Source organism: Falco cherrug, chromosome 2 (assembly GCF_023634085.1).
Source record: "Falco cherrug isolate bFalChe1 chromosome 2, bFalChe1.pri, whole genome shotgun sequence".
NCBI classification, from domain to species: Eukaryota; Metazoa; Chordata; class Aves; order Falconiformes; family Falconidae; genus Falco; species Falco cherrug.
Genome location: NC_073698.1, coordinates 34,133,643 through 34,148,595, shown reverse-complemented (window position 1 = coordinate 34,148,595; position 14,953 = coordinate 34,133,643). Strand labels below are relative to the sequence as shown.

Genomic DNA, 14,953 nt, shown 5'->3' with positions numbered 1-14,953 from the left:
ACACAACAAGCTCTGCGTTCTTCCTGCAAACAAAACCTTAAGTGACTATTTTTCATTTAAATTTCTCTATGTTGCTTGTGTAAATTACATGACTATTAAAAGTTATTTTTCTTTTCAGGATCTTTTCCTGTGAAGGACTGACATAATCTATACATCTTCCTTGTCTTTATTGATCACTAATACTCTAATGGCAATATTAAATGGTCCATGTAATTCAGTAATAAAATCATGATTAAAAAATAAACAATCTGAATGCAATAGATAAATTGCTGTTTTTAAATATAGTGATTCATGTACAGTGTGTGCTTTATGCTTAACAGCCTAATTATTTACATATCAGCTGAAGGAAACGGCAATCTCACTTGCTCCTCACAGCACCCAGTTTTGTTGCCCATTGGGAATCACTTTGTTAATAACAACAAAATGTGAGCTGACTAAGCTGCTTCTAAATTTATTTGCTTTTTATTTTTTATTATGTTTTAATCTGTGTCTAGTACACTCTGATTTCAGAGAGATACTCACACTGCAATACGTTCTGGGCTGAAATGTAAGACTCATTTGGAATGACTGTCAATACACTTTTCTTTTTTTAATACAAAGTGCCAGAAGTTGTACTGAGAGTTCAATTGGTGGAAGAAACCTGAATCTCTGTGCATAGTCTGGGAAACAGTTGATTAGTAACCATACATTACACTAACGCTGGGAGAGAGCTGTGGTTCATGCAAAAGTGTCTGCTGAGGTTTAATGGTTCAAATCATCTCACCATTTGGCTATAGATCTTTCAAACAGAAGCAATCTGCTTGTAATGATCTATTCTGAAAGATTTGCTAGGCAATGAACCCCTAACAACACACAAACTGGATTCATCATAATTCAAAGAAATTTTCATATGGTAGATCCCTTTTAAAAAAAGATAAACATTCACACCAGTCTCCTTATCCACCTAGCTACGTTTTACTCTACCAAATCACCCAGTAATTTTAACAGTGTCGCTTAATACAATAAAGCTTTCTATATCTGTTGTCCAGAACAGTTCATCATGTGCTGGTAAGCTTGGTTAAATGATGAAGAACAGGGAAGGTAGTTAAATTATAAATGCAGTTAAGAAAGAAAATTATTTTTAGCCATCTTTTTCAAATTCTTCTGGGAAATGGAAGGGAAAATCAAGACTTTCAGATTACCTCTGCTTAAAGGCCTTCTCACCCATCTCTCGAGCAGCCCTCTTAACCTCCTCAGGAACAGCATCCTTTTCAGCTTGAGATATTTGGTAAACCCTGTGGCCAGCATCCAGTCGATATGGCCCACCTTTCCCACCTAATCCAGCAGTGTCTCTCCCACCTAACACGGTTGAGATAATAAACAATTAAGAACATATATTTGATAATAAATGAGAACACATTTTCTTTAAGGCTTCCATTGCCATATCTACAGATGTTCAAAAAATGTTGCCAACAATCCCCAACAGACATATTTATTGCCAAAGGTTTTCAAAATCAAACAGCTATCATGATAAAGAAAAACTGCAATGGAATACTTAATGTTTACAGTCCCTTGAGACCGGAGTCGTAAAAGTTTCCACCCTGTAGAAGGGGACTATAGATCATGTAAGTCTTGTACATCTCCTCAGAGCTCCTGGTCCTTAAAACCATTCATTCAGACTGTATTCTCCCTAGAATGTGCTGGTTTACACTGCTCCCAGACCATTTCAGCTAGTGATCACTATCACACCCTTTCAGAATCAGGAGGCACTTTGCACCTCCTCCCTATGCCACCTACATTGCTGCAGCTGCAGATGGAAGACATCTAAGAAAATGGCAAACGACTCAGGCTAATTTCTATGGCTGCAAGCTTCTGGCTTTCTATATAGCCAATGAAAAGAAACATGAACAGAATGTAATTCAAGTAGAGATCAGCTATATACAGGTTAAGTTAGACACTGCAAATACTACTTTTCACTGGCAGCAAAGCAATCCTGCACTGGGTAAAAAAGCTCTAAGCAGAGAATGGCCTTGTATAAACCCATTTTTGACACAGCATCTCCTTCAGACATCTGTCAATGATGCATTAAAGAAAAGAATGAAAAACCTGTTCCACCAGCCCAAGTATTTCCACCAACATGTGGCATGTTGTCTGGATCCACTTTTCCATGTTTGGGGGAACTGACATCCAAACCACTGTCCCTCTGAATAGTTATCTGTAAAATAAAAACCAGAACTGTAAATCTCTCTTACAGCAAGGAAAACTGCTGTAACAACCTAATAACAACATACTAGGTCTGCTGAAGAGCTGTAGGACCGCCATTAATTCAATAAATGCAACATCCCACCTGATGAGGACAACAGGATAAAGCAGTACAACAACAGATAAAAGAGTAAAACAGCACTCCGAAGTGGCATGTTAAGACCCACACCAGATCTAAGACTACCGCTACATCGAAGCACTCAGTGCATTCAGATCTCACCCATACTGGAAAAGTGCTTATGATAATTGCCAACATAATTCAAAATCCCCCTGTAGGCAGAATCATCTGCAGTTTGAAGACTTCTCATAGTATTGTACATCCATTTACAAATCTCGGGCACACCCAACTACATTCTTTATTGATGGGCAGATCGATCTTCCCTTCATGAAGGGGGACTAAAGAAATGACACACACTACTCTGAGAGTGGTCAGTAAATGGCTAGTTCAAATGACATGCTCACGTAATCCTTAACTTCCCTGCCATGACCGCAGAAGTCCACAGTGGTGGGTTTCCTACACCTGTCTGCTTACTCGCCCCACTGAGTCACCGCACAGCTGAACACGCAACAGCTGTCAGATGGTCCAGGCTGAGTCACTTTAGGCTGGGGCTGGATTTAAATAGGGGACTGAAGGTAATAGTACTCCTTCCCGTTATGAACTCTGAGTCATGTAGTGAATCAATGATTCATGTGTAAACTGCCCTTCAGTTACTAATCTTTCTGTAACTTAATGCTGCTTTATTTTTGTAACGGAACTTAATGACAGAGATGTAAAATTGATGTCTTTAACCTCTACAAATTAACTTCCTTCTCATCTACCACAATACATTTAATTCTATGATCAATTTATGTGCCCCAATAACTACAGTTTATTGCCTTCTCAGAAGTTCATTGGCATTAACAGGGTTTTCAACAGGACTGTAGAGAAATTTAACCCTTGAATTCACTGTCTTCTAGACCGAGCTTCACGCTGCCATGAATTCCATGCATGTTTTTGATCTGAAAACATGTGCTCTAACAACAGTATCTTGGCAGCTATTGAAAACACCATTTTTTCTCTTTGTAGAATTTATATTAATGCAAAGAGGTACAATACATACTCTATGAAGCATGTCATTAGTATAAAATCTGATAAATTACATTAATTTAACATTTGTATGGGAAGAAAGATACTTAACTACAACAGCATGTTACCCTTAGGGTTATATGCTTTTTTGGTTTAAGAGATTTCCTCCAAAATAAAGTGTTCTTTTTTGCATAACTAGCAGATTCCAAAACTATCAGAAACACAGGTCAACAAAACCCACTGAACTTATTTTAAAATAAAACCGTAAAACTAAAACAGTAGTGTCAGCCTCATGAACCAAAACTAAGTATTAATCTGTAAAGACGAACAATAAAACGACGGAAAATTTATTACATGTTCATCCTTCTGGGTCCTTCAGAGAAAAATACTCAAAATTCTGCAAAAGGAAGCTCTATGAGACAAAAATAACCATAATCAGTGGCACAAATGCTATATTCTATTTTTGTCAAGTTTTTCCATTGAAAAATTTCACTAAATATCTTGAAATAAAAGTATTTTTACAGTGAAAAATTCTGTAGACAAAAGAGCTTTGTTGCTCATATACTTTTCTCATGTATAATAAGTTGTTCCCAAATAGTATTTCTAGTACATATACACTAGACAATTTCTAATATGAATCTCTTTTACAATGGTGCTGATCTGATTAAAGAAGGTATTCCTAACTTTGAAACAGCATGTGATTAATAGAAAATCTTTTATTTTATAATGATTTGTGACTTTTTGTCCTTAAAAGGACAGCAGAACATCCAAAATTCAATTTCTATTAAAATTGCTTGAAAGAGAAAGAGACAAGTGGTACAATTTATCATAGCTTAAGAATGTGACCTCCTTACTGATTTTTTTTATATAGTTAATAGGCTACTGGGAAAAATAAGTGAAAATTTAAGGATATTGGAATGGAACACCACCAGCAGATGTGTAAATATCATGTCAGTTAATTGCAGCAGCTTCATTAATTTACTTGTTTTTTAAGTAACATGTACACACAAAAAAGGTAGTAGAATTTTGCTACATTTGAATATTTTAACAACCAATTTTTATTAGTGCTAGCTGGCTGGGGTAATTGTTTTTTGAATTTATCATACACTTAGAAACCACATTAAATTAACAGACTGTAGAGCCCTTTGAAGAAAACTTTCTGGGTGTACTTTCCTGGTTTTCCTTTGAGCTCTTAGGTAATTCCATTAGTGTTTTACTAGGCTTCTCTTCTTCCCATCCCTGTCTCCATGGAAGGGCTTCAAGGCAATTTGACAAATAACTTCTCTCTGCTCAGAAGGCACCCCTATGAAGTAAAAGTTAGACTAGCAAATATCTAGATTACAACTGAAGATATATTTTAGAAAGAAGTAAACAGTAAATCACTGAATCTGGACATAAAATCAGAGGAAGGATGAGGAATAAACTGAAGAGAAAAACTTTTGGACAACGATGCATTCTTCAGCATGACAGATAAAAAGAGATGGAAGAGCCATAGATCAGTCACTCCTCTGAGGGCTGGAGGAATTTTTGACATTAGAAATTATTTAAAAGGTAGATTTAAGGGGGATGATCCAAACCTGGATGTATTATGAACCTGAAAAAGTGAAAGACATCCAGTGGGAAAAATCTAGTTTGTCCAGAGTGAAAAGCAAGACAAGAAAAGTACTGGAAGTAGAGAAAAAGCTCAAACAAATCTAAGAAATCCACAGTAACTTTTCCAATCTTGTCTGACTGGAACTTCTAAACCTACTGAGATTTCTCTTACTTTTGTGATGGATATTTTCCGAATATATAAATAATTTGCTCGCTCAAAAGTTGATCTGTCCCCTCTTGAATACTTTCCACTTGAATCTATTGCAACACTTCTATCAACTTTGTTTCTTTCAGCGAGAGTTTTGACTAAATGTCTCTATTTGAGAGAAAGCTGTGCTCTTTCTAGCTATACATGCACTGAAAGGCGCTATTCATTACTGCATTACTGTGAAGATTCCATACTGCCTGGTGTGCATATCATAGTTTTGTAAAACAACAGACTAATTCAGTCTGGTAGCCTTGGGTTTCAGCTATGAGGTGCAGCTCAGAGTAGAATAGCTGGAAAAACTGTGAAATTTGCCTTCTAAGACTTCCTTTTGATTTCCAGAATAACCACTATTTCCAAAACACTCACAAAACACATTTCAATTGTGCATTATCTAAATTTGTTTATACATATTGGTGTTTAATGATTAGAGCATCAAAACACTCTTCCACTGGCTGTTTGGGCAGGTTCTTCTTCTAAGTCTTCGCCTCACAATAAGCACAACTGCCATCCTCTCTTGGGATACATGTGATTTTTATTTTATTCTCTATAGAGTCCAAATTCTCAGTGACCATCAATGGTCTTAGTCCCTGGTTAAATTATTTTTGTTCTTTTCTTGGACTGTATGATATTCTCAGGCACTTACACCAATGGGTGATGGGTGCATTCAAAAGAACTTTGTGGATGGAGGCTCTGTAGGTCTTCCAAAGACAATGAAGCAACAAACAAAAATTTAATGTGAGAACAATATGAAGACTGCAGGAGTGTGCTTCTCTGAAAGGGCAATGGTATGAAAGAAGTGTTTGAGAAAACAGGAAATGAAGAAACAATAGCAAACACCAAGAGTTGTTAATGCTTTGACTTAATTTTCTGGTCCTGCCTCTTACACATCCATTCACCCTCGACAGCAGGGGCAGCCTGGCATGAATAGAAATAAACATTCATTTCACATTCAGTGAGGGATACATGGCATCTGAACAACTCGCTCTGTATCAGTTCCTTCTGAGATATACGAATGGATGCCAAAACAGTTTTACATGGCTACACTTCATTATTTCTCCTGACAAAATTGGGATTCTAAGAGCAAACTGAATAAGTGAAATCGATACAAACACATTCAGTTTGGAAAGTGATCTTATCATCCTTCATATAGTAACATAAAGAAGGTAAAGAGGCTCAGAGAAGGCAGTTACGTGATTTAATGCGCTCAACAACACAATGAAACCAGGTGTTTCACATCTGTGTCTTATTTATGCCAAACAGCTATTAAAGGCAAACCAATCTGTAACAGGGGCCACTCTGAAGAGGAGTCAAAGGCTGGTAGTTTTGTCTAGACTTCAGCTGGTCAGGCAGACTATGGTAAGGGAACTTCATATTTTACTACCCACATCTTAACCATGTTTGGAAGTGGATCTCGAACCACATTCTTGCCACTTAGGTGAATGTGGGATTGAATTCTATGTAATTCTGATGTGAAATTATCAAATTCAATAAAACTAACCCCTGAAGAGTAGGGAAGCACTACATCACATTTTGATATCATCCCTCAGTAAAAGATAGGAGCTGAATTTGTTGAGGATCACACAGCTGACCCAGATACACCGTGCATCGCCTCTACAAGACATCGTCACAACTATGGGCAGAAAGGAGCCTGCAATAACCCATTAACAAAAGTGTGTGAATTATGGAGAGGGCTGCTATACTCTATTATTAAAATTATTTATGTCCCACACATATCGGTATTTCATTCTAATATATCAGCTGTTTCCACAATTACAGTACTCCCCTTTTCAGCTCAGAATTAATTTTCTTCTAATATATTGCAAACAAATCTCTCTGGCATTATGAGTAAAACTAACCAAAAGCATTATCAAATTTAGCTTCAGCCAATTTCGTACAAGTGAGTTTAACAATATTTTAGCACACAGTAATCTTAATCATACATTGCAATGAAACTGAGAAAAAAAGAGAAGTCTTTAGAAAGAAGCTTCACTACCTCAAAGGCAGTCCCAAGTAGCACAACTATACATTTCTATATACAAGAAGGGCTGGAAGGAGGATCGGTGGAACTACAGGCCTGTCAGCCCAACATTGGTGCCGGGGAAGGCTATGGAGCAGATCATCCTGAGTACCATCACATGGCATGTGCATGACAACTGGGGGTCAGGCCCAGCCAGTATGGGATTATGAAAGGCAGGTCCTGCTTGACGAACCTGATCTTCTATGACAAGAAGACCTGCCTAATGGATGAGGGAAAGGCTGTGGATGTTGTCGACCTGGACCTTAGTAAAGCCTTTGACACCATTTCCCACAGCATTCCCCTGGAGAACCTGGCTGCTCATGGCTTGGGCAGGTGTGCTCTTTGCTGGGCTAAAAACTGGCTGGCTGGCCGAGCCCGAAGAGTGGTGGTGAATGGAGTTGCACCTTGCTGGTGGCTGGTCACAAATGGTGTTCCCCAGGGCTCAGAACTGGGGCCAGTTCTGTTTAATGTCTTTATCAATGATCTGAATGAGGGGATTGAGTGCATGCTCAGCAAATTTGCAGATGACACCAAGCTAGGAGGGAGTTTTGATCTGCTTGAGGGCAGGAAGGCTCTGCAGAGGGATCTGGACAGGTTGGACCGATGGGCTGATGCCAGTTGTATGAGGTTCCACAAGGAGAAGTGCTGGGTCCTGCACCTGGATCACAGCAACCCCAGGCAGCGCTACAGGCTGGGGGCAGAGCGGCTGGGAAGCTGCCTGGTGGGAAAGGCCCTGGGGTGCTGGTTGACAGCTGGATGAATATGAGCCAGCAGTGTGCCCAGGTGGCCAAGAAGGCCAACAGCGCCCTGACTTGCATCAGAAATAGTGTAGCCAGCAGGACCAGGGAAATGATCATCCCCCTGTACCGGGTACTGGTGAGGCCGCACCTCGAACCCTGTGTTCAGTGTTGGGCCCCTCACTGCAAGACAGACACTGAGGTGCTGGAGCGTGTCCAGAGACGGGCAGCGGAGCTGGTGAAGGGTCTGGAGCACAAGTCTGGTGAGGAGCGGCTGAGGGAACTGGGGGTGTTCAACCTGCAGAAAAGGATGCTAAAGAGAGACTTTGTCACTTTCTGCATCTACCTGAAAGGATGTTGTAGGCAGGGGGGAGTCGGTCTCTTCTCCCATGTTACAAGTGACAGGACGAGAGGAAATGGCCTGAAGTTGTACCAAGGGAGGTTTAAATTGGGTATTAGGAAAAACTTACTCACTGAAAGGATGGTCAAGCATTGGAACAGGCTGCCCAGGGAGGTGATGGAATCACCATCCTTGGAGGTGTTTACAAAATGCATAGATGCGGTGCTTAGGGACATGGTTTAGTGATGGACGTAGCAGTCTTGTGTTAATGGTTGGACTAAAATCCCAGGAGTTCTTTACTGCAGAGACAGGGAAAGAGAGGGAATCTCATCTCCTCCTATATTTTCCCACTTGAAATTCCCTTTATTCCTTGGAGTTTCATTACGAGATCTAACCAATGTCTCCCACTGTCTTAGACGCCCATACCTGCATTACTGTCTTAAAAAAGCTCTGTAAAAAGAGGGGCTTAACATGTACTCAGACTTAACAGCTGGCAGCAAAAGAACTCATGGTTACAGGTTAGGAAATATTTTTTAGACTTTGTAAGCAGATGTCAGACAAGGTTGAAAATATTTCTAGCTTTCAACAGAAAAGTAATAAACGAGTGACGACTGCCAGTAAAATGCAAAGGACTTTTTCCTTAATGCAGTCTGGGATGCGTCTCTGATGAAGATTGTTTTTTTGGTCATAGATATTCCTGTCATCCTACTCTGTACATGACAGGCTTCTGTTCAACACAGCAGGCTGGCTACAGACTAGATGGTCTTTTAATACAGCAGCTTACTTTTGTATCCTGATGAGGTTAACTTCATTAAAATTCCTGAAGGGCACAGGATGAGTCAGTGCCCCCCATTCAGCGCTTGCTAGAAAAGCTCCTTTGTGGTGCTCAGATCAACAAAAGCAAGTTTCTGCCTGATGACTGGCAAAGAAATTCTGGTTTCCAAAGGGGGCAAGCTGCCTCATGTGCAGGGAAACAGACCTTTCACCTCTGAGTTTTAATATATCTGGCCTTGCCAGGACTAACTCATACCTAGTCCTCTTTGCAAAACACAATGCTTATTTTAATACTCCAGATACAACTTAAAAAGGGGGGAAGAAACAGAAAAAATACTCTAATTCCAGGCTAACATCCTGCAGGTGTAAAGGGATGCAGTTTGTAATTTTTAAAAAAGGACTACATTTCCATTCCTCAAACCTCCCCAAATAAAATTTTTCTAAACCTTTCAGCTATGCTTAAACAGAGCTGGCCTTTCCTTATAGGATTTTACATCTTAACAGAAAACAATGCAATTTCTCCTTGTTGTATGCGGTGACAAACAAGTAAGCAACCCTTCTACTAAGTCCTTTTAAGCATTCAGTAGATTATTCCACATACAACACATTTACTAAAACTGAACCCAGCATGATTTCACGTCAGCTTCATAAATACATATAAATGGGCAAAATATAATCTTAGAAAATACAAGCAAACAGTATTTACAGCTGTAGAGAATATTTATGTAGGAAGATTTTTAAAAAGTAAAAGCTAAGGTGCCCAAAAAATAACCATTTTCACAAGCACTTACTCTAGTACTACTAATAATACTGCATTATTGGGTGTTTCTTACTGTTGATCAGGAGAAAATAGGAAAAAGAATGTCTGCACTAAGATTTGAGGTAGAATACAATTCACATGATCGATGTGTTTAATGTAAATTAAGGAGGTGTGCAACAGATTAATTGGTTCTATGATTAGACAGTCCTGGAAAGTAGGCAGACGTAGGCAGGATCTAGTCTGGCAAGATCCCATTCTTCGTTTACTCTTTTTATCATCAAGGAAAGAAAAGAACCCTGCTAAAACACAAATTAGAAGATATCCACTCTTATCCTAACATACCTGGGACATGGAGGGATAGAATTAATCTGCTGTTTTGCCTTTTCATTAATATACAATATATTAAACAGGGCAGTTTATAGTCAAAGAATAATATGTGTTACTTTCCATACAACACATTAAATTAATGTTGAAAAATATGAATTACGTGAATACAAAACCCAACAATGAATACAAAAATACAACTTCTATAAAGTTAAAATGTCAATGTTTTCTTAAATAGCTTGCTTTCTTCATTAGCACTGTGGACATGTATCAGAAGAGCATTGCAGGAAAAGAGATGAAAACATCTTAGACTTTTGTCTTACAGGTGATTTAGGAGATGTCAACTTCTTAATCAAGATCTGTGAAAAATCTTTTATCAGAACCATATGTTATTATGAAAGAAGATTGACTTTGACTGTACAAAACATGGACAACCTCCAGGTGAAAAAGGCATTAAATAATCCATCCCACAGTGGCACAAAGCATTAGGAAATGTATTCCGTGGAATGCAGAATGTATTTCAGCAGATGTGTAAAAGACTGATTTTTCCCTGAAACAAAATTGTTGTTTCCTTTTATTCCATGCCTTGCCCCCACCAATCTTAAAACCTCAATATTACCCTAGGCTGTGCTCAACAGGTCACAAGAACATCCTTCCCTCTAACACATTCTTTATCAGCAGCACGAATATACATATTATATTCTCAGAGTATATAAAAGTTACAAATCAGGCAAATCAAAGGATAATCTGCCTGTTCCATGGTGCCTTTACATTTTATTGTAAAACTGCTTCTACCAAAGACAAAAAGAAAATATTTTATATTTGAATTATACAAACTAGCTGGAGAAAGGCAAAAATAGGCAAAAAAAAAATAATCTAATGGCTTCTATTACTTTTACTTGTACCATATCATGCACAGTTTTTTCTATGTACCAAAAATTAATAGCACAATTTCTATTCACATCAACAGCACAAAATTGAGCCCACAAGTCATTTTTCCTCAGAAAGAAATATTCAGTATTAGAGAAGACAATAATAATGTCTGAAATACAATATGTGTCTTCAACTGTATCCTGAAATGAAAAAGCATTAGTTGCACTGCAGTATAAAACTTTTAATAGGTTTTCCTCATTTGTTTGGCTTCATTTTGATTTTCTATCTTGCCTGTAAAACTTTGCAAGAATCCAACATGAATTAATGAAGCTTCATGCATTATCAGACTCCTGTGAAAGTTTCTCTCTGAAAGTAGCTTTTAAAATTCATACAGGCATTAAACTTCTGTCTCAAACAGCAAAACTGTTCAAAGCATCATAGCTTTAATGGAGTTTGAGAAAAGTGAATTTGGGTAGGAAAAGAAGTGTAGATTTTGAGTGAAACACATAAAAAGGAGTATCTGGCTTGCAAATGAAGTTTTCATACACCAGCTAAAAAAACAAACCACTATATAAAACACAGTTGCTGCTGCTGTGGGTCTTCTTTGAACTAAATGCTGTCACTCTGAGAACCAACTCAGAAACTGCAGCAGTAGATGCATTAGAGTCTTTCATCCATGAATATGCACTCTGTGTTTAAAAGCTGGATAAACTAAATGAAATAATGACAGAATATCATACATTTGCTTCCATCTAACAGATCCTCTGATGTGTTAATATCTGTGTAAATTCTATTTTCCTCTGTCATTACTAAAAAATTGCCTATTCAATTCTTTTCAACTGAAAGATATGAGGTCATCATCTTTTTAGCATGCCAATCCACTACAAAATATTATCAGAGCAGACAGCTAATGTCTAGCTTGGTTATAGATCATGACTACTACACACCTCCTAATGTCAATGAACTCAGAAAACATTGAATTCAATTTCTTCTGGAGTACCCTGAATAATGAACAGCTAGAAAGGCAGGATAAGTGAACACACTTATAACAATTTGAAACAGTCTGGACCAAAAACCACAGGGACATCGCACGGTCAAAAGAAAGCTGAAAAAAATATTACACATGGAAGCAGAAAAGCCTTTTTTTCTGCAGACCTAGGACCTTGTCAAACCTGTCTTTAAGAAGCAGAGACACAAGTTATTAAAAATCAACTAGTTTTTGTTTTGTCTTCTAACAGAAAGCCTCTTATTTAGCGTTACTGTAACAGATCAGATTATTTACATTTTCACTACATTCATCCTTTCACTAATCAGGGAAGAACTTTCATAAGGGCAGAATTATTAGTATGCATTTGTTTTGCCAGGACAGGAGGATTTCACCGTGTTTAGGAGATCCAGCCTTTACATTAGCAATGTGCACTGCTGAAGACTTGTTGAGATCTGAAAGATGGCGTGTTGAGGCTATTGTATTTTCTCCCATGAGAACTGTGGGCTTTCACAGAAGGACAGAGGAAGAAAAAGGAACTTTGTGCTGGATCAGCCTGCTCTAACAGAAAATTAAAGTTATTTCCACTCCCGCTCTTTGTCTGTCTGCTCTAATTAGACTGGAAGATCTTTAGCAAAGAGAATGTACTTTAGAGATGTTTGTCTAGTGCTTCCAGCAAAGGCCTCATTTCAGCTGAGGACATTTATATGAAGAAAAATATCTGACAGAGAACTGCTGATGTTTATCTGAGTTGCTTTACCCAGCAGAGACTTTGAGATACGAACTTTTCCAGCTCTGTGAGTTCATGTCTTTCTAGTCTTATGCCTCCCCATATTGAGATGCCTTGCTTCAAGGGGCAGTACACATCTGCTACTCCTCACTTTGCTAAAATGAATCACAGAGTCCAGGAAAAAGTAACAGACCTGAACTGTGTATTTGGGGCTCACGGATCTCAGAACTGCAAGTGCTATAAAACTATACATTGTAATCCACTTATTGACTAGATAACTCCGTAACCTGCAGTATTTTGAGTTTTTCAGGATCTCGTGCAGGACTGCAGAATGCTATCACATGGTTATTCCAAACTTACAAAACGTCTCCACTGCATATATATTTTTCACGGGGTATATATTTTTCATATATATTTTCATATATATTTTGCATATATATTTAGCACCGACAGTAGTTAAGAGGAGCAAAATCACTGTTATTGGCTCACTGATGCCCTCATGTGGGCAGAAAAACCACCTGGGCTAAAGGAGAAAATACAGACCATGGGGAGGTGGTGGGAAGCCGCTCTTTCTAAAGATCACGCTTTCATCTCGACTCAAGAACTGCATCTTTGCCCAGCTCAGCCTTAACATCAGGAAAAGGCTGAACTTTGGTTAGAATGTTAGGAAAAAAATATTCAATGTTGTCAGTATAAAGTAGATCCCAGGCAGCAAATAAACAAGCTGGGATCACTGAAACTTCTGAATCCATTATTCTTCAGATAAACATCCAGCCTAATCCATTAATTTTGTCAGATGACTTGCATTACCCTAAACTTTCAAGTACAAAATGCAGATTCAGAAAATCAAAAGAAAAAAAGAATGTACTCAATAAACCCAAAAATATTAATGAACTTCAAGGGTGAATAATTCATGTAGAGTTCTGCATGATTAGTTGAGTGGAATACAAACGGAATAAATGAGACTGTTCAAGGAAGGGAGTAAGATGATCATCACCCAAAGACAGCAGAGAATCAAACAACTACAGATTTTCTGGTCTCAGCCTAAATAATAGAAAGAGGCATAAAGCAAACCCCCTTCTACTTCCAAGAATCCATTTCCTTAAATCTGTAAGTGCTGCCTGGCACATTGAGATGGAATTCAGATCTGGACTGCAGAGAGCTAAAGGTAGGGATCTCCCAGGTAAGTCAGGTGCCTGAGGTGTCACTACGGGCAGTGTGCCATAGTGTCAACATACACCACCTCGGGTGCCAAAGCCAGACACGGGGCAGGACTTGTGCCAACAGGTCTGTTAACTGCCTGACTACAGACAAGGACCTGACAAAAGGAGGGAAAAGTACTGTTGCATTTCTCATGGGTAAGTGTATGTGTAACACAGGGATCCTGAGATTTGTTCCTAAATTGCTCTAAAATCTCTTCCTCTAAATCCACCCCCAATTCCTGTTCATTATGAAATACAGTGACTAAGGGACTGCGCATCTGCAAAGTTATGACCATCTCCTGACATAATTCTAATTCAAGAGAGTCAACGTCCATCTGGGCAAAACACTGTGGAACACTTGTGTGTGTGTATCAACATGTGCATGCATGTGTGCACATACATAAATATATATGTGTGTGAATAAATATATATACATACACACACAACCTTGTATGTACACCACCTCCCCCCCAACTAATCTAACATGACTGTGCCTCTTCTAGCTTCAACAATAAATCTGACATTTTTGGTGTTTACTTGCAGTCTAGGTAGGATTTTAAATAGATGTCTAATGATGGACCTAGCATCCCATAATAGCTACTTAGCGTTTGCCTTTGTCTTCATCAGATCTAAAGGTTAACTGATAGATCGCATGAGAAAGTCTGAATGTACAGAACTACTACAGAGTGCTCCTGAACTCATCAAAATGCTATTTTTAGCAAAAAGCCCTTGCATCATGGATGATTTGAGCAGTTAAGACACACAAACCCTCACACCCTTAATTGTTTTAGCTATTGGTGATAACACATATGATTTGCTTTTTTACATTACTGACATGAACCATACGTTCATGTCTTCTAGCTGTTCTCAGGACATAGAATAATTCATGTGTTCTGTTAGCATTTCTGAGTGCTGCTATAAGACCACGAAGACAGTCATTTAAATCTGAGAAAAATATGTATTTATTGTATTTCTTGAGTTTTGCTGAATGTATCTATACTTAGCTAAGCCTGTTTCAACTTTAAGCTATCTAGAATGGACATTATTTTTCTTAGGTGGCTGCACTGCATTTATATGCAATTTTTTGCTCAATCAAAGGTATG

The 14,953-nt window shown here is 38.4% G+C and overlaps 1 protein-coding gene across 2 annotated transcripts in view; it reads right to left on the bottom strand.

Moving 5' to 3' along the window:
• The window catches only part of VWA8 (von Willebrand factor A domain containing 8), a 185,969-nt gene that overhangs the window by 25,076 nt on the left and 145,940 nt on the right, over positions 1 to 14,953 (bottom strand). For both annotated transcript variants that reach the window (XM_027815848.2, XM_027815857.2), the window contains exons 38-39: positions 2,086 to 2,194; positions 1,182 to 1,338 (exon numbers count right to left, since the gene is read on the bottom strand). In XM_027815848.2, the coding sequence (XP_027671649.2) occupies positions 1,182 to 1,338; positions 2,086 to 2,194 (266 nt within the window). The remainder of the gene's footprint in view (positions 1 to 1,181; positions 1,339 to 2,085; positions 2,195 to 14,953) is intronic.